This window comes from Aotus nancymaae, unplaced genomic scaffold (assembly GCF_030222135.1).
Source record: "Aotus nancymaae isolate 86718 unplaced genomic scaffold, 86718_ANA_hifiasm-v0.15.2.pri h1tg000053l, whole genome shotgun sequence".
Lineage (NCBI taxonomy): Eukaryota > Metazoa > Chordata > Mammalia > Primates > Aotidae > Aotus > Aotus nancymaae.
Genome location: NW_026988467.1, coordinates 10,523,781 through 10,551,389, shown reverse-complemented (window position 1 = coordinate 10,551,389; position 27,609 = coordinate 10,523,781). Strand labels below are relative to the sequence as shown.

General features: G+C 44.1%; 2 protein-coding genes across 8 annotated transcripts in view; one reads left to right on the top strand and one right to left on the bottom strand.

The window, feature by feature from the left end:
- Positions 1-7,621: 7,621 nt before the first annotated feature.
- On the bottom strand, positions 7,622-24,529 carry LOC135269421 (golgin subfamily A member 6-like protein 22). Of its 7 annotated transcripts, none has more exons than XR_010337713.1 (8): positions 24,389-24,529; positions 23,231-23,425; positions 19,147-19,314; positions 18,908-19,005; positions 15,266-15,353; positions 11,649-11,807; positions 9,705-11,320; positions 7,622-8,033 (listed from the first exon to the last, which is right to left on the bottom strand). XR_010337713.1 is itself a non-coding variant. In XM_064363308.1 (8 exons), the coding sequence occupies exons 6-7, from the start codon at positions 11,781-11,783 to the stop codon at positions 11,267-11,269; spliced, it is 231 nt and encodes a 76-aa protein (XP_064219378.1). In that variant the 5' UTR covers positions 11,784-11,807; positions 15,266-15,353; positions 18,908-19,005; positions 19,147-19,314; positions 23,231-23,425; positions 24,389-24,529; the 3' UTR covers positions 7,622-8,033; positions 9,705-11,266. The 7 variants fall into 7 exon arrangements, 2 of the variants coding, with proteins under 2 accessions (XP_064219378.1, XP_064219379.1); XR_010337714.1 differs by having other exon boundaries at positions 11,670-11,807; XR_010337715.1 differs by having other exon boundaries at positions 11,691-11,807.
- A 1,705-nt stretch (positions 24,530-26,234) lies between these two features.
- Positions 26,235-27,609, top strand: part of LOC135269423 (uncharacterized) — a 32,642-nt gene continuing 31,267 nt past the window's right edge. Inside the window, exon 1 of the mRNA XM_064363310.1 lies at positions 26,235-26,742. The gene's annotated coding sequence lies outside the window, so the exon portion shown is untranslated. The remainder of the gene's footprint in view (positions 26,743-27,609) is intronic.

Here is a 27,609-nt window from a genome sequence, read left to right as displayed (position 1 = left end):
GCGAGCAAGCTCCGAATCCAGTTCCTCAGGAACCCCTCCAAAACCCACACCCCAAGGGACGCCGCTTTACGGGATCCCGGCCAAACGCCGGACCCTCAGTCGCTCCAGGCCCCCTCACCCTCAAAGCCTAGCGCCCTCAGCCGAGCAATCTCGGTTTGGTCCCTAAAACCCCGCCTCCTCCACAAGCTCCGCCCTCGCTCTGACAAAACCCCGCCTCCTCCATAAGCTCCGCCCTGGCTCTGACAAAACCCGGCTTCCTCCATAAGCTCCGCCCTCGCTCTGACAAAACCCCGCCTCCAGGTCGGCAGGCTCCGCCTTCTTTTTTCTCCGCGGGGTGATTCAGTCCAGTGATTGGGTTTGTGGCTCCAGGCCTCGCCTACAGACGGACAGACTCTTCCCTTTCCTCTGGCCAAAGGACCGAGCCCTGGGGTAGCCACGCCCCCACCTCCCTTTTTTTGCAAGTATATTTTCGTCCCTCCTCCACACAGATTTCAGCATAGTTTCTTGCTAATCCCAGAACCTCTCCTTTTGTTTTCGGTAGGACATTTGGGAAGTTCCTGGTGCAGGACCCTTCTCCCTGGGATAAGAAACATGCCTGTAAAAGCTCTGTAAATTCTCCCTTCCACCTCTTCCAGCCCCTGGATAGCCGGGCAGAAAGGAATCCAGGCTATGGACCTCCCAAGTCCCGGATCCCCGCTCCCCTCCGCGGCCCCACCTTGTTCTGATCTGTGTGTGCGTGTGTGTGAACTTCTGAAAGACGGTATTAAAGAGGCTTAGTCGAAAGAAAAAAAAGAAGAATAGTCTCCAGTATCATCCAGGTCGCTGCAAATGCCGTTAATTCATTTGTCCAGGGGAAAGTTCTATCGGATACCTCACCCAAGTTCATCGGAGACTTCTTTTTCTTCTTTCACTCAACAAATATCTGACTGCCCCTCTCCCTAAGGATATTTTAGGCCATGAGAACCCAACAGGGAGTATGACAACTAAGTCCCTGCTCCCTTAAAGCTCATGTCTACCCGCCTGTAGGGCTCTCACTGAGAGGTGGAGTGGCTGGACCCAATTTTCTGGTCACTTCAATCCAGCGAATGCTGTCTGCAGGGCATGGAGTCACACACAGAACAAGGCTTCACTGCAATTGCTCCAGTTGCTATTGCTATGTAACAAAACGTCCCAGAGCGCAGAGACATATAACAACTATCGTGCATTCTGCGGGTCAGGACAGGGCACAGGAGAGGATGGCTGAGCTCCACTCCGTGGTGTCTGGGCCTCGGCTAGAAAGACTGGAAGGCTAGGGGTTACTCAATGACTGGGGGCTGGGATTATCTGCAGCGTCACTTACATGCTCACAGTACATGGTGGTTGATGCTGGCTGTCAGCTTGGCTGTCGGCAGGAAGTCCTACATGTGATCTCTCTGTATGGGCTAGTTTGGGCGTTCTCATAGCATGGTGGCTGATCCCAAGGATGAGCATCCGAAGAGAGCCAGGAGGAAGCCGCATCTTCCTTTACTTCCTAATGTCTGCATTCCTTCCCCTTGAATCCGGGTGGGCTGGTGACTATGGCAGCCTTGCCTGCTTGATAGGAGGAGAGGCAAAGTCACGTCCTGAGATAAGCACCTGAGATGGCAGATATTGTTGCAGCCTCTTTGGAAAACACAGCCTGCTCCATGTATCTGTTAGGGGTTCCAGCCTTCAGAGGGAAGGAGCGTGTAAAAGAATAGTAGCTGCCATTTCCCAGGCACTGATGTCAGCCAGGCACTGTACTCAGGCTGTTGTCTACGCCATCCTTCTGACAGTTTTGGCGGTGAGCACTGTTCCACCCATTCTGCAGATGGGGAGACTGATGCTGAGCAAAGTTAAACTGCCTGCCCTAAATCTTGATTTGCACCCAAGTCTGTCTGCCTCCGAAGTCATAGCTCTTAACACTGCTCCACTGCCTCTCCCTCCCTTCCCTGCGGTAATTTTTACCTCCAAGTGAAATCTGGTAAGGACGGTGAGAAGCTTAGACAGGCAGCTGATGGGAGGGTGGTTCAGATCTAGGAAGGCTTCTTGGCAGAGGTGACACTTGAGCAAGGACTTGAATGATGAATTCAATGTGGACCACTGGGGGAAGGCAGTGACATTCCTGGTGGAATAGCAATGGGATCAAGGGGCTTTCAGATCACCCAGGGAGTGTTGCTGTGACCCAGAATCCTGGCCTTTGACCCCCTGCAACACCAACACACTAAACTGTACTCCCCACCAGGCAGGCTGAGGCACGGGCAGGATGGATGGATGCAGTTCCCAGAAAACTGCAAATGCGGCCCCTCCCCTCTCCACCTTATTCCCATCAGCTTTCTTCTTCTGAGGCCAAGAATGGGGCAGAGGCTCCCACACTCCTCACCTCCACGTGCAGACTGGGTTTTTCCCTTTGGAGATGGGGTCAGTCTGAGCTGCCTCCAGTGCGAACACAAATTGGGCCTCAGAGCAGTTACCACCCCCTCGGCAAGCTGGCAGGCTCCTGTTGGGGCGTTGCAAATGGAAGTTTAATTATCTCATTGATGATAGGAATCTTGCATATTACAGGAGCAATTCCTGCCCCTTCCAGGCCTCTCTCTTGCAAATCTCCTGCTGCGCACCCGTCCTCTCCCCCACATCCTTAGTCACTCTTCCTGTTGATTCTCCTTTCCCTGTTTGCATCTCAGTCTCTCCTTCATCCCCCACCATTCCACTCTCCCCTCTGTCTCTCTCCTCTTTTCCTGTCTATGTTTCCCTCCTTCCTTCACCTCCTCTTGCTTACTTTCTCTGGACTGACAACAGCCTCTCTTCCTGGACAGATTGTCTAATTGAAATGGAGCACTCCAGAGAATGTTAATAGGAAAGGCAGCATTAATTAGCTATCGCTAGCATAATTAACTTCCTCCTCTCACTGCCTAGCATCTAACTGGATAATGAGTCTCTGTCCAGAGGGCAGGCAGGACAAGGGGCCCAGGCCATGCCAGGGATGTCGGAAAGCCTCTTCTCTTTGGACCACCCCGCTGGAGTCCTCTGGTTGCCCAGCCCTGCCCTCTCCTACCAGGCCCTCCTGCTGCTGCGCTGAAGTCTCTGGGAGGCAGATGCCCGGCCCCTGCCCATGCCCAAAGGTTTGATGTTGCTGGAGCTGCATAGTAAGTGGCCCGAGCCTGAGAAACAGTGGCTGAAGCTGCAGCATCCCAGAGAGGGGGTGGGAAGCTACTGAGGGTTCTCCAGGAGAGCTGTGACAGGCACCTAGTCCTGGCACAGTTCCCGGGCAATGGTTGAGCATGCTACAGTCCCCAGCGGGGAGCAAAGAAATCTGCTTATGTGACAGACAATAACTAACATACTACACAGACCGCAGAGTACTTCCACCTTTGACCCCACAGTTGTACGAGGCAGCAATGGCCACTTCTATTTTATAGATGAGGACTCCGAAGTTCAGGGAGGCTCACTGCCTTGCTGATACACAGCCAGGACCCAAATCAGGGTCTGCCTGATTCCAAAGATCATGCTCTTTCCCTTGCACCCTGATACTTCCTGGAGGTACTTTACAGCTATTCATTAAATAAGAGTGGTTGCAGTGGAGTCGCAGCTTACGTTGGCCTTGAGAGTTCTAGTGTCAGAGGATGCAGTAAAAATTAGAAAATTGTGTGGTCAGATTTTTAAAAAAATATCCATCCCCACAGGAGAAACATCCTTTCTGTCTGCAATTCTCCTTTTTTCCGTGGCCTTGGCTTTCAAGCCAAGACCCAAAAGGGAGAGGTGATGGGCAAATAACAGGAATTTTCTTTGTGTTTTTTACAGGTGGTTAAATTCAGTTGTGTTGATGCATGTCTGATTCAATTCCATTGCAGTCTAAGTATTTGGTTGTGAGTGGACAGAATTGCTACCCAGGGCTGCGCCAACTACACCACAGGGCCCCTTTCCCTCCCTGTCTCTTCAGCCTGCTGACCCTCTCCCTCTCCTGCAGGCTATGGACACAGAGGATGACCCCTTGCTGCAGGACGTGTGGCTAGAGGAGGAGCAGGAGGAAGAAGCAAAGGGTGAGGCCTTTCCGGGGGCCCAGAAGCCAGGGCCCTGATCTGGGGCAGGAGGACAGTGTTAACTGCCGCTGGGCTCCTACTCCTACTGATTGCCCCCAGCTCGCTCATGACCTACTTTTTCCCCACCAAGAGGGGCGGCAAGATCTACTATGATGGCATGGGCCAGGACCAGGCAGACATCCGGGGTCAGCGGCCGGGATGCCGGGGCGGGGCGTAGGACCTGGTTTCATAGAGCCCTTTAGGGAGATTTGGTCCGGGCCCAGTCAGTCTGGAGCTGAGTGCTGGGCATGGCCAGAGGGCAAGGTGAAAAGGGCTGGGCTCAGGTGTGAGGTGAGCGTGAGAGGGAACTGAAGGAGAGATTGGAGGGAAGTTTGGACGCAGACCCAGGTGAAGGCTTTTGGGGGTTCTGCTGTGGTTGGAAGTAGATAAAGCGTGGGATGGGGCTCGGATGTGAGGCTGGTTAGAGAAAGGCCAGGATGTGGTAAGAGAGAACCAGGAATCTGGCCAGAGGAAGACAGGAGAAAGATTGGGGTTGAAGAAGACTGAGGTAGGGTTCATTTTAGGTAAGTTAGGGAGGGGCTTGAGGAAGGGTAGGGCAGGGTGAGAGAGTGGCTGTGGGGCCTGGGGTGGAGTTTTGGTAGATGTGGGCAGGGGAGAATCCTGGGAGGCAGGGCTGCAATGAGACTGGATGGCCTTGAGGGAGGAGGGTTGGTGGGAGCTGACCAGCTGAACTCTTGGGGCCTCCACCCCTGTCCTTGCAGGCTCCCTGGAGCTGGCCATGACTCACCCTGAGTTCTACTGGTACGTGGATGAGGGCCTCTCTGCAGACAATCTGAAGAGCTCCCTCCTGCGCAGTGAGATCCTGTTTGGAGCACCCTTGCCCAACTACTACTCAGTGGATGACCGCTGGGAGGAACAACGGGCTAAGTTTCAGAGCTTCGTGGTCACCTACGTGGCCATGCTGGCCAAGCAGTCTACCAGGTGGGAAGTCCAGCTGCATCCTGTGTGTGCACGCCCATGTGTGTCCCAGGAAAGGGCTGCGTCACGACAGGGAACTGGTTTCCAGTTGCCTCTTACCCTTAAACCCTGTATCCCTTTCCCTATCATCTTTCCTTGGGAAGTCTTTCTTTCCAAATCGGGACAGAACAAGTACATCCTTGCAGTCACTCTGACACATGAAAGTCCCCTTTGCTTGATCAGTGCTAATGGTTAGTGAACATGACAGCTTTGGGCCAGGTAGGAAATCCCAGAACTCTGCCCTGGAGGTCTTGGGTATTGATTTTCTCCTGAGATGGTGCTCAAGGTCTTTCTGGAAAGAGTATCGGCCAGGGAGTAAGGAGTTTCTCCCTGTATTAGTCAGGGTTCTCAAGAGAGACAGAATCAATAGGATGGATAGAGGGATATGTGAGAGAGGATTTGTTAGGGGAATTGGCTCATGCAGTTATGGAATCTAGGTCCCAGGACACGCCATCTGCAAGGTGGAGACCTTTGGATGCTGGTAGTCTGGCTCAGTCCAAACTTGAAGGCCTCAGAACTAGGGAAACTAATGGTGTAATTCTTGGTCCGAGACCAAAGGCCTGAGAACCCCAGCTACTGAGAGGTGGAGGTGAAGCCACCCTGCCAAGCAGCCAACCTCACTTTCTGGTTGTTATCCTTGTGCCAATGATGCCAGACAAACTGTCTCTATAAATCTAAGCACGTGGAAGAAACTGAGGCAGGAACGATTACCCAGCACCTTTCTATTTCTTGAGGATACTCTTGAAGTTATTCATCGATGTTTTAATTAAAGCAGATCGTATGGCTTTTCCTCAGATGGAAATTTCTTAACGTTTAGACTTTGTTATTGTTCCTTTCAGGCTTATCTCTGGTCTTTTCCCACGCTTTTAAAGTGTAGAAATCAAAATCTGAGTATGATAATATACTTAGCGTTATGACTAATTACTTTAGTACAAGGAGTTCCTGCCTGTCTGTCCAATATCAATCTTTATACATCCCAATGTCACATTGGCTTCTTTTTCCTCTCAGTGGCAGCATTTGGAGCTTTTACTTACCTTCGGGTCATTTGACCTCTGAATATTCCAGCCTTCCCTGACAGCTGTTTCTGGGTCATGTTTTCTTTCATCTCTATAAATATTGCGACTTGGAATTGTCACTTGTAAATACTGAATCATTCCCCAATTATCCAAGTCATCCAAATATTTGATGTGCATTTCCACAAATTATGAAGTGGCCCCCTGATGGGGAATGATTTGTAGAATTAATTATATGTTTTATATCTCCATTCAGGTCACCAAAATATTGAACAGAGCAGGGCCCAGAGCAGCTAATATGGATCAACGATTGACAGAGCCGCTTGGCTTGGCACAAAGCCACTGACCTTTGCTATTCCCCAAAACAAAGCATGTTCACATGTAGGTCACAGGATTGTGGTAGGGTTGATTCACAGTATACATGTGCAGTGGTGTTCAGGAGCACGGCCATTGAGGCTGTGAAGAGATGTGCACCCATGTCAAAGAAGAAAGATCCTTACACGAAGCCACTCAATTCCCAGGTACCCAATCATACTTGGGCTTTGTGGGCCTGAGATTTGGCAGGCTCCTGGGAATGTCTGTGTCTAAGTCTCTGCTCAGGCTTCATCAGGCTGGTGGCCATCTCCAATATGTGCCCCCCAGCATTTGTGACAAAATAAAGGAAGTGGTCTCACCAAATAAAACCACTTCTGAAGGCTGATGGTCCCACCCCTCATTTACACTGTGTAATGTTACCATTCTGTGTAAACCCTTTCCAACTACCTTAACTCAAATGCACTTTGCCATTAGTCTTGAATGTGGGCACAGCATTATTCCTAAGCCTTAAGGGTTTCTTCTGCTTAAAAATGTCTCACTTGAATGAAGTTTACCTATTTTTAAAGTGCCTTCTGGATATATGTTATCTTGTTCTATTGGTTTCGGTATACCTATATTCTTCAAAAAAAAAATTATGAACCATGAATGTTAACACCAAAAAAACTGTAAGGTACATCTGATCGAATTTCCCACTTTAAAGTGAGAAAATCAAACATTGCCTAGAGATCTGATTTTTACCCAGGCTAATTTGGGTTTTCATATTTCTATCTCAAAGTAGACTTTCTTTGGCTAAGTTTAAATTTTAAATGTAAATACCTGAAAAGTAACTCAGGATCTAGCCTTTTGGTTAGTTTTGATCATGCATAAACAGCAAATATTTCTTTCCCCCAATGGAACTCCAGGGCTTCCGGTATTTGTAGTGATGGTGTGAATCCATAAGGTCTATTTTTAATTATATCTCTTATTGTTTTTTTTTTCACATTTCCTAACTCACCTGTGGTATCGCTTCCATATAATTGGCCTTTCTGCGCGCTGGGTTCCCATTTGTCCCACAAAGGCCTATGTGCACATCTGATCGCCTGTTTGAATGGCATTGTTTTGTTTTTACCCGATTGCTTCGTATCTGTCACAATGTTAAGTCAGTTCTCAACATTAAGGAATAAAAATTAGCTTTTTGCAAATGCTCAGCATCACTAATCATTAGGGAAATGCAAATTAAAACCATAATGAGATATCACCTCGTATCTGTTGGAATGGCTTTTATTAAAAAGGTGAATGATAAGTGTTAGAGATAATGCAGAGCAAAGGGCACACACACATTGTGGACAGGTATGTAAATTAGACTCTGGATTCCTAGACAGAAGCCACTCACTTTCTTCCGGTGGCAGATCAGATCTTTGCTTCTTTCTCTAAGACCAAAGAACCCTCTGTTGAGTTCAGACATCCTGGCAGGAAAGCCTCTGCTTGAATCATGAGGATTCACCACCCAATACAGGTGAGGTAAGCAGGGGCAGTTCATATCTACATATTTGCAATGGCCCAGGCTGATCTCATGGAAGCAGAAGAATCGCATGAACCCAGGAGGCAGAGGTTGCAGTGAGTCAAGATCGCACAACTGCACTCCAGCCTGGTGAACAGAGCAAGACTCGGTCTAAAATAAATAAATAAATAAATAAATAAATGCGAGCCTGCATCTAAGTAAATAAATGCAAGCCTGCCTCTAAATCATTATACAGATAGGTAAGTAAATAAATAAATGCAAGGCTGCACACTAATACGTAAGTATATAAATAAATGTTGCAAGCCTGGGCCTAAATAAATAAATGAGTAGATGTCAGGCTGCCTCTAAATAATTAGATAGCTAGATAGATAAACACATCAATCCAAGCCTTCCCTAAAATATACAAATAAATAAGGAAATAAATATAAATACAAACATTAGCCAGGCATGGTGGCATGGACCTGTAATCCCAGCTACTCAGGAGGCTGAGACAGGAGAATCACTAGAACCTGGGAGGCAGTGGTTGTAGTGAGCCGAGAATGTGCCACTGGACTCCAGCGTCGGCAACAGAGCAAGACTCCATCTCAAAAAAACCCCAAACTTATCTGGAACCTCTCTCTCTCTTTCTAATAAATCGCTTTGCTGAAAAAAAAAAAAAAAAAAGTCACAAAATCAACTGGTCCTATCATACCTTTCCTCTGCCTTCATTTTCCTGGTACAAAGAAAACATTTTTAAAGCCCAACAATAAATTAGAAAAAAACTGAATAGTAAAAAATAAAAAGTGAAAAACAGTAAAAGGTGCTAAAGAGAAGGCAAAATGAGGAAAAGAAATGAAGAGAATATAAAATGATTCAGAGAGGTATCATACATATGACCAAAAATCAACAGGTAGAAGAAAATGTATTCGTCATGATGGCTATCGGTGGTCTCGGGGTGATATCAGCCATCCAAATTAATATATTTTCTTCAATGATATTAAATAAATATCAGTGCCCTTTTTTTTCTCTCTTTTTTTAATTGCATTTTAGGCTTTGGGGTACATGTGAAGAACATGTAAAATTGCTGCATAGGTACACACATGGCAGTGTGATTTGCTGCCTTCCTCCCCATCACCTATATCTGGCATTTCTCCCCATGCTATCTCTCCCCAACTCCCCACCCCCTGCTGTCCCTCCCCTATTTCCCCGCAACAGACCACAGTGTGTGATGCTCCCCTTCCTCTGTCTATGTGTTATCAGTGCCCTTTATACCCCGACTTTTCTTTTTTTTTTTTTGAGACAGAGTGTCTTTCTGTCGCCAGGCTGGAGCGCAGTGGCACGATCTTGTCTCACTGTAACCTCCGCCTCCTGGGTTCAAGTGATTCTCTTGCCTCAGCCTTCCGAGTAGCTGGGACTACAGGCGCACACTACCATGCCCTGCGAAGTTTTGTTTTTTTCAGTAGAGACAGGGTGTAGCCTTACTTTTATAACAGAACAGCCTTTAACAGGACATGGATCACAAAAGGAAAGGAACATACATTGAGTGCTGACTATATGCAAGGCATTGTTTTAGACACCAAAGCTGTCTTCTCATTTAATCTCTGCAATCGCTGTGTGAAACAGGCACTATTCCTGACTTAAGATTTTGACACTGAGGCGCAGAGCAATCCATAAAACAAATGACAACGTGGGTAGCCCCAGGAATTGTCCTTGTTTTTTATCCCCTGTTCAGTATCATAAGCATCTACACCTCAGGAAGAAGAAAAGGCATAAAAAGAATACAATAGTAAAAGAAATAAAAATTTCAACAAAGAATAAAAGGAAAAATAGCCATTCTCTTACCTCTCTGGATGGGCATGGAACTTCACCAGACTGCTAGAGAGCCATCTCTTTGCTTCTAAGTCCTCACTGAGCTGATTCTGTTCATCCACTAGTCCTTCTAGCATCAGCAGCAACTGAGAAAAGGAGAGAGAAGAAGCAATACACAAATGGAGCAGTGAGACATGAAGCCACAGTTCATCCTGGGAAACCAGAAAATGCATTAGCACGTACTATGACTTAAAAAGCCCGCTATCTTAGTACTTAAGCTTTTGATAGTATTCTACAGTTTTCCCAAGAAGCAAGAAAATGCATTAGCATGTACTATGACTTAAAAAGTCCGCTATCTTAGTACTTAAGCTTTTGATAGTATTGTATAGTTTTCAAATCAATGTCATATTCACTATTTTTTTAATCTTTAAAACCCTGTAAGGTGCAATTCAAACATGGGAGCAAAAAGGAGAAAAAGGAGAGAGAACCTAGAAGCACAGGAAAGCAGCTAAGAGAAAGGAGTAAGAGGGAAACGGGACAGGCAAGAGGGAAACATAAATAATAGGAGTTACCAGTATTCTTCATTCATTCAATAAATATTTATTGAGCACCTTCTATGGGAAAGACTCCGTTCCAGGTTCTAAGGGAAAGCCTACTATCTACTAGAGGAAAAAGACATTCATTAATCATAGAGGTGTGCCATTGTGAGTGTAATAGTGCTATAAAGATAACGAGCTATGATCATGTATAACCAACAGAGAGGTGTTTAAGGTAGAGCTGAAAGCCAGAATGGAATGGGGTGAGTAGTTAGTGAGAGAGATGCTAATGGAGACAGGGAGTACAGGCAAATAAGTCTGTTGCAAAAGAAAGGTTAAACGGGGCTGTAGCTACAAAGAAAGCTGGGGCAAAGGCAGGGGTTTCTTTCTTTTTTTAAACTGGGAGAGATGTGAACATGGTTAAATGCAGATAGAGGAGAAAGATTCAGTTGAGAGGGAGATGACTTATGTATGAGTGTGAGGGATAACTATTGGTATGTGTCCAAAAGAACTGCTGCTCTTTACAGAACCACATGTCAGAAAGAGGCATCTATAGCTGCTATCGATCAAAGTAGGAAACTTTAGAGCAGTTTCCCGATGAAATACCATTTATGAAAAACCAACACCACGGTTTATTTCACAGTAGAAAAACAAGGTTTGTGCCGGGTGTGGTGGTATGCACCTGCAGCTCCAGCTACTCAGGAAGCTGAGGCAGGAAGATGCCTTGAGCCCCAGAGTTTGAGGCTGCAGTGAGCCATGGTCGTACCACTGCGCTCGAGCTTGGGTGACACAGTGAGACTCCATACATACATATATATATATATATAAATGTATGTATATATATATATGTATAAATGTGTGTGTGTGTGTGTGTGTGTATATATATATATATGGGGGGAGAGAGAGGGAGAGAGAGAGAGAGAGAGAGAGAGACAGACAGACATTGAGAGAGTGAGTCTATATTCCAATGACTTACCTGTCATCTTTGGTTTCCTGAAATTTCTTGACCCTGGGATTCTACTGAAGCAACTTTTTCCCAAAGAAGTAATACTTTCTGGGTCAGGCGTTCCACAGCTGGTATGTCTTCAGGATAACCAGTTGTATGTGGAGGTCCTAGAAGTAGAAGAGTAAGTGTAAACATGAAAATAGTAATAAAAGCATTATTCAGTTGAGGAGCAGAGGAACAAATGTTCTTCAGACAGTCTGCCTATACTTTCAAGTCAGATACTGATAAGCACTGGGCAAGGGATTCAATGTGTGCATAGTATCCGAAGATGCCCTACAGGTAATCTGAGATGTGAACATTTCCAATGATCTGTAAAAAGTTTTGAAGGACCTTTATGAGGTCTTCTTTAATCTGTATTTTCCTGGTCAGAGGCTCCATATCAACAGCCTGCACCTGCAGCTCTTCTCCCCGCACCTGCAGCTCTTCTCCCCGCACCTGCAGCTCTTCTCCCCGCACCTGCAGCTCTTCTCCCCGCACCTGCGGCTCTTCTCCCCGCACCTGCAGCTCTTCTTCCCGCACCTGCAGCTCTTCTTCCCACACCTGCAGCTCTTCTTCTTGCACAGCCATCATGGACTGTAGAGCACAAAATTCCAACTGTGAATAGAGGAAACAATATCTGCCATGTTTACATTTTAACACGGAGGCAAATGCTTTTGCATATCATATCACTATCAGCCAGTAATGCAAGGGAAAACGAGACAAGAATAGGGTTCTACAGGATCAAATAAAAAATCCATGTAGTATGGTAACAAAGGATGTTTTATGGGAAGATGTAATAGTTCTTTTTAATAATGTCTTCCACCTTAACTGGCACCATAAAACACACCAAATTTGTTTAACAAGCTTATTATGTGACTGAAAAAGAATGGTGACCATTAGCAGAAGCAAAAAGAGATGAAGTGTTTATGTAAGTACTTCAGCTAATAGAGGAAAAAATGATAGCATTAGGATATCTCCATTTTTCAACCCTTAATGAATTAATGGATTAGGCATCAAACCACAAAAGCTGCTAACATCACAAGAGATCACCAAACGTTACATGCCCCCAGATGGAAGAACATGCCACCACCTCTGAAGGAATCCTGCCAAAAGCTAGCGCTACATGCCCTGAACTTTCAGTGTTCTCAACAGAAAATGACAAATACTTGGTTATGACAAAGTTCATTAAAACTCATCATAGGCTGGGCGCCATGGCTCACACCTGTAATCCCAGAACTTTGGGAAGACCAGGCGGGTGGATCATGAGGTCAGGAGTTCGAGAGCAGCCTGACCCAAATGGTGAAACCGGTCTCTACTAAAAATACAAAGATTAGCCAGGCATGGTGGTGAATGCCAGCAATGCCAGCTACTCAGAAGGCTGAGGCAGGAGAATTGCTTGAACCTGGGAGGTGGAGGTTGCAGTGAGTGGAGATCATGCCATTGCACTCTAGCCTGGGTGACAGAGCAAGACTCTGTCTCAAAAAAAAAAAAATCATGATCATAACCATATCTGCTAACATTTACTATGTCACCGGCTCCCTAACAAATACTTTGTATAGAGTTAATTCTTTTAACAAACCTAGTGCTCTGCTTCCTGCCTACTTTTCCCACTTTAGTATCTGCCATTTTACTCCTCACTCATGACTCTGTAGGTACACTAGACTTTTTCTGTTCTAGGAACACCAGATGTTCCCTTAACTCAAGGCCTTTACAACTACTACCCCCTTTGCCTGAAATATCTTTCCCAGGGCTGTCTCTTTCTGATCCTCAGGTCCCAGCTTATGTGTCATCTGCTCAGAGAAGCCTTCTTTGGCCACCCTATTTAAGATGGTCTCCATCCATGTTACTTTCTATCATTTCCCTCATATCACTTACTATCATAATTCTATCTATTTGTTTATTGTCTGTATCTCCCCAGTGGAAATTAACTACATAGAGACAGAGACCTTGCGGATTTCATTCACTACCTCATCCCCAGCACAAGCCCAAGCTGAGAGAAGGTTCCCATATAGCTAATGAATGAAGGAGTGAATCCTCACAACAATCCTATGAGATAACTCCTCTTTGATTTAAACATAAGGTGACTTCCACTCTTCAACTTACAGACAAGGTGATTGAGTCTGAGAGAAACTAACTAACTTGTGCAAAAATCACAGGGCTAGCTAGTAAGTGGTAAATCTAGAATGTGAACTCAAGGAAGCTGACTCAGAGCCACTAGGCTATCACGTCTTCTCAGCAGATGCCGCGTATTCACACAGTCTTTATGGTAAGGGCAAGGTATTTTACACAAACCCTCTAAAGCTAGTTAGCAATAGTTAAGTATCAGCCCCTCAAAATACCCATTCATAGGCATTAGAATTTCATGATTCTGAAAACAGGACAGAACCAAAAAGTCACATTACTCTGGATTTGGTATATGTGAGAAAAACAGGAAGAGCATGTGGAAACTAAAATACCTGACATGAATAATCAGATAACGGCTAAGGTAGAGCCTCAAAAAGGAAAAGAGACTAGGGGATTTTAAAAACTGGTATTTCTTAAATGCCACACATTCTCATATCCTAAAAACTAACTGAGTCAAAAACATGAGTCTGTTTGTAAGCAGAAATATGGTAATAAAATCAAAAGATAAAATGTTAATTCCATCACAAACACAAACACAGGTTCCATATTATACATCTAGCTATGGCAAAAGGTAGAAAAAAAATCTAAGGAGCTACTTAGACTAGCTAGCTAAAGTTAATTTAGGAAGCCACGACACCGACTGATCTTCTAAAAGAGATGCCAGAGTAACAAACAAGCTTTTAGTTGTAGTCTGTAACTCTGCGCTGTGGTCCTCATATTTCCTCAACATCACAGCTGAATATGCAACCAGCTGTGTATATATTTAGGAAATACATATTTCCTGTCTATATTTAATTCTTCTAACAAACCTAGTGATCTGGTTCCCGCCTGCTTTTCCAACTTGAATATCGGCCATTTTACTCCTCACTCGTGACTCTGTAGGTACATCAGACTTTTTCTGTTCTAGGAACAGAAAAAGAAAATATATATAGGAAAGGCAGGGGGGTGCGAATCTCTAAGGCTGAAAAGCCCCTTCTAAAAGAACTGATGAAACGTCTACGCTCAAGGGAGTTAAAGCATAAGATGGGAAAAATGAATCTTAGGAATTATGTGAAGTCACAAACGACAGGAGTTTGAATCAAAGCTGTGGCATTTATTAGTTACATGACTATTCTCCACTCTCGTTCTATAAGAGAAATCAGTGTTTCAGCTTCTTCATCTATAATAATGGGGCCGACACCATTTACTTCATGTAGAGTTGTAAGCATTCGTGCTAATTTAAATACCTAGCACAGTACATTGCATATGAATACTCAATAAACATTGACTATATCGAAGTTCCTCGTTTCATGTTTATAAAACTAATTTCATGGGTCTAATGTCATAACTCTAAGCAGCAATCACACAATACTTCCTATTTACACTAGTTATTTACTATTATTATTATTTTTGGAGGTGGAGTTTTGCTTCTTTCCTAGGCTGGAGTCTGATGGCACGATCTCAGCTCACTGCAACCTCTGCCTCCCAGGTTCAAGTGATTCTCCTGCCTCAGCCTCCCGAGTAGCTGGGATTACAAGCACCCGAAATCATACCCGGCTAATTTTTGTATTTTTAGTAGAGATGGGATTTCGCCATATTGGCCAGGCTGGTCTCCAACTCCTGACCTCAAATGATCAGCCTGCCTCAGCCTCCCAAAGTGCCAGGATTACAGGCGTGAGCCACCACACCCGGCCTTTACAGTTGTTTTATTCCAATTAGCAATGGGGAGTGAGAGTTGTGTTTTTCCAGCACTTAGTAAGTTTTAATGGTCCCAATATAAAAACAGGAGCATCTTGTTGAGATAATGTATATAAAAAATAACTTACATTTTTCCCCAAAAAGAAAAAAAGTCATACCTGGCATTTGGACTCAGATACTCTACTTGGAGAATTATACGCTTTTGAATATAAACTATTTTGAAAGAAAAAATCATAGGGATTTTAAAATTAAGACTTGACTAGAACACTCACCTGACTTTCTCTTTTTTAGCCATGAGTTCAAGTTCCTCTTTGGCATTACTCAGTTCTTTTTCCAGCCCTGCCGCTGTGTTCAGGTCTCCTAAAATGAAAATAGAGTGCTAGTTTTAATTGCTATGAACATAATGTGATATCAGTTGCCTCCTTTGAGGAATTTACTGAGGACACATTCCAATAATAAGAAAAAAATAAAACATCTATGCAGGTTGTTCTTTGTAGCGTTATTTCTAAGAGCTAAATACCACAGTCATCCTGCATTCTATAAAGAAAAGACTGAATAAAGTATAGTATATTCACAGATGGAACTATATACTGATGTAAAAAAGGAATAAGGACGATCTTTTATCAACTTATATGGAGTCATTTAGAAATCCTGAGACTATGTTAACGAAAACAAGCTACATGCTTAAGAATACATCTAAGGTAGTAGGTTTTAGATTAGGAAAAGGGGGAATAAGAATATACATATATACATTACATAGACACAGATGATTCATTTGCCGATTTTTGCAAAAAGATACACAGAAAGAATAACCCAGAAATGAAACTGATTACCTTCAGGAGATGAGTGGCAACAGGAGAGAGGGGATAGGGAAAGAGATGGGACATCTGAGTATATCATTTTATATACTGGATTTTGAACTGTGTTAATGTTTAATTCTTAATATGTAAGTCAGCTTGTCAATTAATGGGAGATAAAAAACCTAAAATTCAATCCTAATATAAACAAATGAATCTATATAGGAAACAGATAATAAAACCACCCAGAAGACAAAACAAATTAATCCAAATATTTTTCAACTCACTAACTGAACACCGTCAGTGCAAAATACCCTAAGGATAAAAAGAATTACAAAAATACCTTAAGGATAAAAAGAATTACAAAAAAAAGGTAAACATTACAGAATACATTTACTGTTGATAGTGGTATTTATGTAGTAATTCAGAAACTACTTTTGCATAGTATACTGTTCTGCAAATGTGTAAATATTTTGAAATATAGTGACATTATAAGTAACCAGGGCTCTCAAGGAGATACATATATGAAATGAAGGAAAAAAGAACCTATATTGTTAAATTAGAATGACAGAAGTCAGTATCAAATCTTCATATGTACACAAATACATACATACATACTTAAAAATATTCACTGCTACCTCTGCTCACTTAAAAGGGCCTAGAAGCAAAAGGTATTCATGTGGCAATGAAGACATCTTGTGCCCAGATCACAGTTTGTCAATGCCATTACCCACCAAAAGGAACCAGGGAGCTCTTTAGGATAACGGCTCATTCTGGGACTGAGGCAGGTAAAGTAAAAGGTAATCACAGAACGTCTTATTGTGCCAGAAACTATGAAAGGACAAAAAACAAAGAAATCAAAAACACTGAAGGGGATATGGCAAAGGGTCAGAGAAACAGCTCAATGAGGTTCCCACTGACCGAATCTGGGTTAATTTGAGGAGTAAAGGAAATAATGACCGAAATCAGTAATATAATGATTTTTGAAAATCCATATTGATAAAAACAAATGGAGTACAGAGATAGGGAAAGGACAGCTCTTCTTTATAAAATAATATCCACAAAGAAATAAAGAAGAAATTTTACAAACAGAAAATCTTAATTTTTTTTTTTTTTTTGAGACTGAGTCTCATTCTCTCACCAAGGCTGGTGTGCAGTGGGGCGATCTTTCTGCCACCCAGATTCAAGCGGTTCTCCTGCCTCAGCCTCCTGCGTAGCTGGGATTACAGGCATGTGCCACCGTGTTCGACTAATTTTTGTATTTTTCGTAGAGACGGAATTTCATCATATTGGCCTCGAACTCCTGAGCTCAAGTAATCTACTCTCCTGGGCCTCCCAAAGTGCTGGGATTAAAAGCATGAGCCACCGTGCCCAGCCCTGAAACATCACTATTTTTAAGCTACCAATGTAAGAGTTGGTTCAAGCAAGGCTCAAACGATACTACAGCCACTGAGTGAATGATTGTTGGAAAACAACTGTCGACATCTCAAATTCAGCCAGCAGATGACTTACATATAAAGAGGAAAATGCACCTTTTACAGTGGAGGGATTTGGCAGCTACAACCTTAACCAAATGACTAAATTTCGTATCACCAAGGATGATACAAACTGATTATCATGCACTGATGTGATGCACTAAGAAAGATGTCATCCAGGCTCACACCTGTAATCCCAGCACTTTGGGAGGCTGAGGCAGGTGGATCATTTGAGGCTAGGAGTTCTAGACCAGCCTGGCCAACACAGTGAAACCCCATCTCTAAAAAAACAAAACAAAACAAACAAACTAGCCAAGCATGGTGACGCATGCCTGTAGTTCTAGCTCCACTTTGGGAGGCTGAGGTGGGAAGATCGCTTGAACCCGGGAAGCAGAGGCTGCAGTGAGCTGAGATGGCGCCACTGCAATCCAGCCTGGGCAATGACAGATTTTGTCTCAGAAAAAAAAGAGAAGAAAAGAAACAGGGTGGGGAGGGGAGGGGAGGGGAAGGGATAATTCATCCATATGGTATTCCTGCCAAAAATGTTTAACTGGAATCTAACCACAAGAAAACAATCATGGCTAAATTGAGGAATATTCACAGTCCTGAATTCTTCAAAAATGCCAGTCTCACTAAAAACAAATAAAAGCTAAACAACTGTTTTAGATTAGAGACTAAGAGACATGACAACTAAGCACAATGCATAAGCCCTGGGTTCTAGGGAACCAAGGTAGCTATACACAACATTATTGGGACAACAGGAACTCTGAATGTGGACTGCGTATTAGATACTAAGCCTATATCAAGGTTAAATTTTCTGAGTATGATAATTATATTGTAGCTATGTAGGAGAATGCCCTTGTTCTTAGGAAATACTGACGTATGCAGCATAAAGTGTCATGATTTCTGTAAGAAATTCTCCAATGGTTCAGAAAACACATTACATCCACATATATGTGTGTGTACATACAAAGAAATAAGGCAAATGTGGCAGAACGTTAATAACTGGTCTGAATAAAAATGTATATGAGTCTTCACTATACTATTCTTGCCCCTTTTCTGTAGGTTTGAAATTTCCAAAATACAAAATTTAGAGAAAAGTACACTTCTTAAAAAAGGCAAATAAAGAATAAATAAAACAAATCCAACATTATTTTACTCTTTGATTAGTATAAAGTTTCCAAATTAGAGAATGACTACTCATAAGACTTTTCTAAACCATCCCCTGAATGGGGCTAGGCTTGGCAAATAACTCAATGTACACTGCCTACCCTTCCTAACAGTTTCGTGTAGGTGATGTCAAGTCACAGCGAGTGGCCCCAGACTTGAAAGATACCCGGGAAAAGCTGTCAGCACATGGCCTTGCTGTGCAGGATTGGAACCACTACCTCCTGCATTTCTGAATCCCTGCAAAACTATCTGAAAAGGAGAATAAGGACAGACTTTCTCTGGGCCAAACTGTGACCTCAAAGCCATAACCTCAACTCAACATAAGGTAAGGACAGTTCTTCAGCCTTTCAGAGGAATTCCAAACTTATTTTTTCCATTAAGGTAGGAACAGAAAAAGAGTCTTAGCCAAACCTATTAATACAAAGATTAACAGAAAACAAAATCCCTGAATGAAATGAAATTTCATACTCACCTAATGCCGATCTGGGTATGCTGGCATCTTCTTTGGTAGTCAAAAAAGTACTATCATCTATGGAAGGTATCTGCACTGGACCCTAAAAAACTGGGGGACTTAGGAAGATGCAGGAACTATGATCACAATGACAGCACTGAGAATATTCTCACAATTTCGTATTAAAATTATCAAACTTACACCTCAAATGTAAAAAGGAAACACATTCAGCATGAATTATCTAAGTCTATACTTCTTACTTGATCAGTCTGTTCTCCAAGAGGGGGGCCAAAGGAGGAAACTTCAGCTCGTGGGTTAGAGATGGGTGCTTGGGACATCATGGAGTCTCTTCCTCCCAAATACTGGCGCAGGGCCTGTAATTCTGAATTTCTTTCCATTAAGGCTTCCATCATCTTCTCTGCAGCAACCTAGTAAGAGAAAATCACAAATAACATTAGAAAGATATTCTAGTAGGGCCGGGCGTGGTGGCTCATGCCTGTAATCCCAGCACTTTGGGAGGACGAGGCGGGTGGATCACGAGGTCAAGAGATCGAGACCATCCTGGTCAACATGGTGAAACCCTGTCTCTACTAAAAATACAAAAAATTAGCTGGGCATGGTGGCGCATGCCTGTAGTCCCAGCTACTCAGGAGGCTGAGGCAGGAGAATTGCCTGAACCCAGGAGGCGGAGGTTGCAGTGAGCCGAGATCGCGCCATTGCACTCCAGCCTGGGTAACAAGAGCAAAACTCAGTCTCCAAAAAAACAAAAAAAAAGATATTCTAGTAAAACAAAATTTTTCTTCTGCTATTATTTCTCTTTTCTTTTTCTTTTTTTTTTTTTTTAATAAAGATGGGGTTTCACCATGATGGCCAGGCTGGTCTTCAACTCTTGACCTCAGGTGATTCACCCACCTCGGCCTCCCAAAGTGCTAGGATGAGCCACCCCGCCCGGCCCTGGTATTACTTCTTCAAAGTCAATCATTTGTAAACAACAAGCAAACAAACAAACAAAACAGTGGGTTCTTAGGAAATTGTTTCCCTGCTTTCAGTTTACAGGGAAAAACCCAGTTAAAGTGAATGGAAAAAAACTCTCACAGGCAGAACATTGGAGAAAAAACTGAATTTAACACATTTGTAACAGATAAGAAAAAGAGAATCTGAAATAGGTTCTGCTAGAACTATCAGGCTTAGGTGTTAAGATTCTGGAATTAAGATAACAGTTGTCTTTATTCTTGGACAGCTGTTTCTTCGGACTGGATTGCTCTTCAAACATTTGTGTGGTTTGCTCCCTTCAGGTCTTTGCCAAGTGACACCTTATCAGGTTGGCCTTCCCTGCACATCCTAACCACAAAAGCAATCTCACTGGCCAAAGGGTAAAAGCTTTCAGGTACAAGATGAATATGTTTTGGGAATCTAATGTATCGCATGGTGACTTTAGTTAATAATACTGCATTATTTACTTGAGTGAGTCATTCTATGTTATTTACTTGAAATTTGCTAAGAGAGTAGATCTTTAGTGTCCTCACCACACATGCATAAAATGCGTAGTGACGGACATGTTAATTTGATGGTGGTAATCATTTCACAATGTATACGTATATCAAAACATCATGCTGCACACCTTGAATATAGACAGTATTTGCAATTATACCTCAATAAAGCTGGGAAATAAAACTTTAAAGAACCCAGCAATCTCTTCTCTATCCCCAATATCCCTTACTGTGCTGAATTTTTTTTTTTAATGCACTTATCTGATACACAGCTCTTTTTTTTTTTTTTGACGGAGTCTCACTGTGTTGTCAGGCGCCAGGCTGGAGTGCAGTGGCACAATCTCGGCTCACTGCAACCTCCGCCTCCTGGGTTCAAGCAATCCTCTTGCCTCAGCTTCCCAAGTAGCTGGGACTACAGGCGCGCGCCACCATGCCCAGCTAGTTTTTTTTTGTATTTTTACTAGAGACGGGGTTTCACCATGTTGACCAGGATGGTCTTGATCTCTTGACCTCGTGATCTGCCCGCCTCAGCCTCCCAAAGTCCTGGGATTACAGGCTTCAGTCACCGCGCCCGGCCCTAAAGGCATCTTGGTGCTGAATCTCAAGCACCCGGTACGGTGTCTGGCACATCATAGGCACTCACTACACATTTACTGAATGAGGCAATTACACACATAAACATTTTCATCAGACCACATGATCAGGGGAATCTCAATCTCAAAATCACCAAACTCAGTTTCATTTCAAATCCCAGTTTTCTAAGACAGATAATGACACAATAAGGGAAAGATCTAGAACTTTTGTAACTATTAATGCACAGAAAGTCTGCATTTAAACAGAAAATCTGGAAATAATAAATTTATATTAAAATTACTGAGAGTAGAAGATGACGAATCATAACACCAACTGTCTCTGAGGAAAAGTACTATTGTTTTAAGTGAGAAGCTGAGCTCTTGTCACCATTTCAAAGAGAAATACGAGAAAAAACACTGCCATTTTTCAGTAAGTAAAATTTGGGCTCTTGGGAGATGTCGATGGAACCATTTTAGAGGTATCCGTGTATTATCAAAGTATCTTAATAAAAGTATCTGTGAAAACTGTGGGGAAAAAACATAATAAATAGCATACAAGATATATACTGCGCCCCATCTGCCTTGGCACTCCTTTTCTAGCAGTATTTAAGAGTTTTTAGCAGTGCTCCTCCAATGCAGTCCACCAGCCAGCAGCATCACGATCACCTGGAAACTTGTTAGAAATGCAAATTCTTAAGTCCCACCTATACCTCCTAATTTCTATCTCTGAAGTTGAGCTCCACAATCTACGTCTTGAAAAAGCTATTCAGGTGATTTCTTTTGCATGTCAAATTACACGAGCAGATCTAGAAGAATACAACCATTAATCTTCTTGAGTTGAAAAATCTCCTGTAAGTTCTATCATCTTCATTATTCGATTACCCACAGGGCAAAATTTTTTTTCTGAGGTATAATAAAGACTAATTCTACCAAATCACGAACAGGTTAAAAAGAAAACTTAAAGATGCTAGCCTCTTGCCAGACTTAAATAATTTAGAATAATTTTGTTAGGTCTATTTGAGGAACAATATCTGAAGCACACAGCAGGACTTTTCTAACAAGATGTGTATTTACTTCAGTGGGGCTAACAACCAGAGGAGTGGAGTATAATCCCTTTACAAGATAAGGAAAAGTAAGAAAATATTATGGAGTGAAATAACATAGGCAAGAAAGAATCTGCCTTCCTCTAAAAACTGACTAGGGGGATTCTGAGCTACTGGTCTTTGAAACGCAGCACAAGTCAACTAAGAGTCTTTACATTTGAGGAGAAAACACATAGAAATGAGAAAAGTTAAGAATTTACCCCTGGCCAGGGCTTGGTGGCTCACGCCTGTAATCTCAGCACTTTGGGAGGCCGAGGTGGGTGGATCACTTGAGGCCAGGAACTGGAAACCAGCATGGCCAAATGGTGAAACCTCATCTCTACTGAAAACACAAAAATTAGCTGGGCATGGTGGTGCATGCCTGTAATCCCACCTATTTGCGAGGCTGAGGCAGGAGAATCGATTGAACCCGGGAGGCCCAGGTTGCAGTGAGCTGAGATCACGCCACTGCACTCCAGCTGGGATGACAGAGGGAGATGCCACCTCAAAAACAAAAAAATTTACTTCTGAAATACTGTGAAAGTAGTATACCCCATACTGTAATGAGATTATTCATTCTCTCATCATGACCTTGGAAAAATGCAATCTTTTTTTCCTCTTAAGATAACTCAGATTTAACAAAAGCTAAGAATAAACATGTTGAGTGTAAGTTTTCCCATACCTTCGCTGAAAATGCAAAGTTATCACTCTAGTCTTAATAATTTAGAATCAAAATCAAAACACTCCACAACCCCTACTCCTTTCTCTCAAAATGATCAGATTATTAAGGAAAAGAAAACGTATGTAATGAAGCTAACGGATACATGTATTGTTTAGGCAGCCTTCCAAATGTAAAATTTTCAAAACTATTTTTCATACTTTGATGATCAATATAAAACTGTGGTCTAAGGCCAGGCACAGTGGCTCACACCTACAATTCCAGCATTTTGGAAGCTAAGGCAGGATGACTGCTTGAGCCCAGGACTTCAAGACCAGCCTGCATAAACAGAGACCCCCATCTCTAAATAGATAAGTAAAGAAATAAAACTGTGGCCTAGAAAATAAATTGAAGGAAAGAAACTAACAGAGTTGACCGTAAAATATATAAACATACACACATCTACAGTCTGCAAATGCTTCCTATTTGCAGACTATAAATGCACTATGTGATACTTTCCTGCTAAGCGCATTAGTCCTTACTTGGCTTTCCTGCTCCCTGGAGTTCACAGACTGAAGCAGGCCTTGAATCTCCATTTCATCTTCCACCACTTGCTCGTTTCAATCACTCAGAAGGTTCTGCAGCATCCTTTCCTTTCGCTGTAGACGCTGGCACAGCTCCTCCGCTACCTCACTCCACCCTGGTCCAAGTTTGCAGAGCAGTGTTGCACTGAGATCCTAATACAGAAGGGACACTGTAAGCTTCTGGGGGAAAGAACCGCCTCTAGTAAATAGCAAAGGGCTTAAAAGACTCTATCACAGAAGGAGGAGCTGTGAGATTCTTGAAAATAAGTATCATGTTTTATTCATTTTTGTTTTACCAGGCCCAGAACACAGAAGTCTCTAAATACATGTCCCAGGAATGAACACTAACAATAGAGAAAAGTATCTCTAGTGGCCACTTACGTACCTATTGCGTTCTGAAACAAGTCTTTATCCTATTTGTTCAGGGCATGTAACAATTAATGTTAGATGAGGATAAATGGTCACTCAGTTCATTTACTTATTTTCTCCCCAGTGTAACCTTAGAGAGGGAAGCACAAAACGATAAGCGAAAGGAATACTAAACACTGTATTTGCTATCATAGTGATGGTTTCAATTTCTGCACTACCCAAAGGTACACGGTGAAGGAAACGGAGGAGCCATACTGCCTAGGTTACTGGATCTGCTACGTATTAGCTATGTTAGCTTGGACAGGGTACTTAGCTTCAGAAGGCTGTCTCCTCCTCTATAAAACAGGGATAATAGTATGTGCCTCATGGACCTGTGTGTAGAAAACACAATATAATACTTGCACCCTGGCAATGTTTCAGTAAAAGTAAGAGAGAGCGAGAGAGAAGGACAGAGAAAATGTGTATTTATGTATGAACAAGAATTGGAAATAAATCAGAAGTATGTGAACAGAAACCAATATTCACTGGCTCGCCTCACAAAGTTCATATCACAAAAGAAAGTAGAAATGCTAAAGTCTCTCCCTTTCGAATCTACAATGATGGAACTAATGACCGCTATTTTTGGTTTTCTCCCCGTATGTAAAGCAGAATCCCCGGTTTTCAGAAAACGATGGAACGGGGTCCTGCTTCAGGCTTCGAATACAAGTGGGAGAGGAACACCAAGTCAGAGAGAGGTTTTGCTCTTACCTGCATAGTAGCTTCATGGGAGGAGAGCAGTCTCTGGAAGTCGTGATCTCGCTCTCTCACAGCAAGACCAAACCGACGCAGTTCTTTTTCTTTCTCTTCCAGAGCAAAGAATTTTTCATCTATAGACCACTGCAAGGAAAAGAAGACGCGTCCCATGCGCCAATGGCGTCGGCGGCGTCTGCGGTGCGTCGGCGGCGTCTGCGGTGCGTCGGCGGCGTCTGCGGGGTCTCCAGTGCGTCGGCGGCGCGGGCGGCGCGTCGGGAGTGTCCGCGGCGCGGTCTGCTGGTCGGGGGCATCAACGGCGCGGTCAGCTGTTCGGCGGCGTCCCAGGCGCTGACAGCGTCAGTGGCGGCGGCGGCGCGGTCGGCGCGTCGGGGGCGTCAGCAGCACGGTCGGCGTCGGCGGAGTCCAGGTCTGCGGCTTCCGTGCATCGGGGGAGTCGGCGGCGAGGTCGGCGCGTCAGGGGCGTCAGCGGCTGGATGTCGGCGTCCGAGGCGTGTCGGCGGTGACTGGGCGTCAGCGACGCGGTAGGCGCGGGCCGCGCATCGGTGGCGCGGGCCGGTGCGTCGGCGGCGCGCTGAGTTAAGGTTTACCGGGACGTCCACGCAGCGTTTCCGAGGTGAGTGCCGCGGCGGGGCGGCCGCCGGGATCTGCACTGAAACTTAAATTTAGTAGGAAGTCGATGTTTACGGGGAAGTCCACCCAGCCTTTCCGAGGTGAGGGCGCCGCGCCAAGCCGTGAGAGCGGGGAGTCCGGGACTCGCGGCGCACAGCTGGGTCGATGTGCGCGCGGGGGGCCTCCACAACTTTTGCTGTGCCAGCGGGGCGGGCGCACCGGGCACCCCGAGCGCTTAAGTTTCCTGCGTTGGATTCCTCGCCTGCCGCTGCCGGCCGCAGCCCTGCTCTCGTGGGCTCTGGGGTTTTAAGAAACTCGCGTGCGGGTCTTCTGTGGCATCCCAGGGTGTGGAGGGATGGAGCAGCTTCGGGGCCACATCTTCCTAGATCTGGTGGAGGACACTGACCCTTTGCCTCACCTTCCAGGCCAGAAATCGGTTCCCTCTGGGGACCTGAGGGGCGAGAGATCTCAAGCCCCAAATGTGCAAAGTTGGGGTCTTGATTGGCCTCCGGGATTCCGCACCTTGCGCTGTCTCCAGCCTGGTGGTGGGCAAGCCAGGTGTGCCAGATCCAGGATGCGCTAGGGGAGCGTTTGTAGCCGTCGCTGAATCGCCTCAGGATTAGCAGGGCAAGCCTCAAATTAACTGCAGCATTTCCAATAGGTTGGATTGTGGTGCTGCTGTTTGCGCTCCAAAGAGTTGCTGTGGTTTCCCTGTGTCTGTCTGTCTGCCTTGGGAGCTTCTCAGATCATCTCGTTTGACATCCTCTCAAAGAAGAGTGAAGCAAGACTTTTGGAATGCTTTCCTCGCTTTCCTTCTGTCTTTTGCTGGTAAAGCTGCTTTCAAAAGGAAATCTTTTCTTGCAGTGCTTTTCTTTGACTCCCAGTGCTTGACGAAGTTAAAGAAAAGTAATCTGCTGGTAGTTTTTTTTTTTTTTTTTGAGACGGAGTTTCGCTCTTGTTACCCAGACTGGAGTGCAATGGCGCGATCTCGGCTCACCGCAACCTCCGCCTCCTGGGTTCAAGCAATTCTCCTGCCTCAACCTCCCGAGTAGCTGGGACTACAGGCATGTGCCACCATGCCCAGCTAATTTTTGTATTTTTTAGTAGAGACGGGGTTTCACCTTGTTGACCAGGATGGTCTCGATCTCTTGACCTCGTGGTCCACCCGCCTCGGCCTCCCAAAGTGCTGGGATGATAGGCGTGAGCCACCGCGCCCGGCCTGTTGGTTTTTAATCTTTGTTCTGAGCTGATACGCGTTAGTAGCTTTCTTTTGTTTTTAAACTTTATTGGTAAAATTTCACCTGTGAACCAGAAGCTCGTTTTTTCTCTTCTAAAATGTTAGCTTTAAGATTTCTGAGAACTTTGTGTCAAAGAAATCTTGGAAATGCTACTGAAGTCTATAGAACAAGCTCACAATTTTAAATGTGCAGGTGGTCCCGGGGCGGTGGATCACACCTGTAATCCCAGCACTTCCGGAGGCCAGGGTGAGCAGATCGGTTGAGCCCAGGAGTTCCAGACCAGCTTGAGCAACGTGGCAAAACCCTGTCTCTACTGAAAAGACAAGAATTAGCTGTGTGAGGTGGTGTGTGCCTGTAGTCCTAGCTACCCTGCAGGATGAGATGGGAGGATCACCAGAGCCTGAGAGGTTGAGATTACAGTGAGCCATGATCATGCCAGTGCACTCAGGCCTGGATGGCAGAGTGAGAGCTTGTCTCAAGAAAAGAAAAGAAAAAATACAGGTAATGAATTTACACTAAGTAAATTTCACCACAAACCAAGAAATAGAACATTACTAGATTGGTGTATATATGTAGGAGTGGCATTGTTGGTTTTAGAGGTATATGAATGAGAAAACTTTAGTATCAGTTATTGTTGATGATTTTCCCAAAGTGGTTGTACCGTTTAGCAGGGAATATTCTGGTTACCCCACATCTTTGCTTATGCTTGTCAATTAAAAGTTATTAGGCAGGGCGCGGTGGCTCATGCCTATAATCGCAGCATTTTGGGAGGCCGAGGCGGGTAGACCACGAGGTCAAGGGATCGAGACCATCCTGGTCAACAAGGTGAAACCCCGTCTCTACTAAAAAAAATACAAAAATTAGCTGGGCATGGTGGCACGCACCTGTAGTCCCAGCTACTCTGGGGGGCTGAGGCAGGAGAATTGCTTGAACCCAAGAGGCGGAGGTTGCGGTGAGCCAAGATCGCGCCATTGCACTCCAGTCTGGGTAACAGCAGCAAAACTCCGTCTCAAAAAAAGAAAAAATTATTTTGCCATTCTAGTAGAGGTGCAGTAATATATCAGTGTAGTTTCATTTTGCATTTTCTGGTATTGAGATTGAGTATTTTTTATTGCCATTTATATGTCCTGTTTTGTGAAGTGCCTGTTCAATCTTTGTATCCTGTTTTCATTGATAGGCTTGTTTTTCTGTTGATTTGTAATACTTTATCCTGGATGTGTGTCCTTTCTAGGATATATATGTATTATATGTATTACATTTCTCTATTTTTCAAACTGTAGCCTGCCTTTTCACTCTTTTAATGGCGTTTTTACATGAATGGAGATCCTCCAGTTTTTTTTTCTTTTTGAGACAGGATCTCATTCTGTT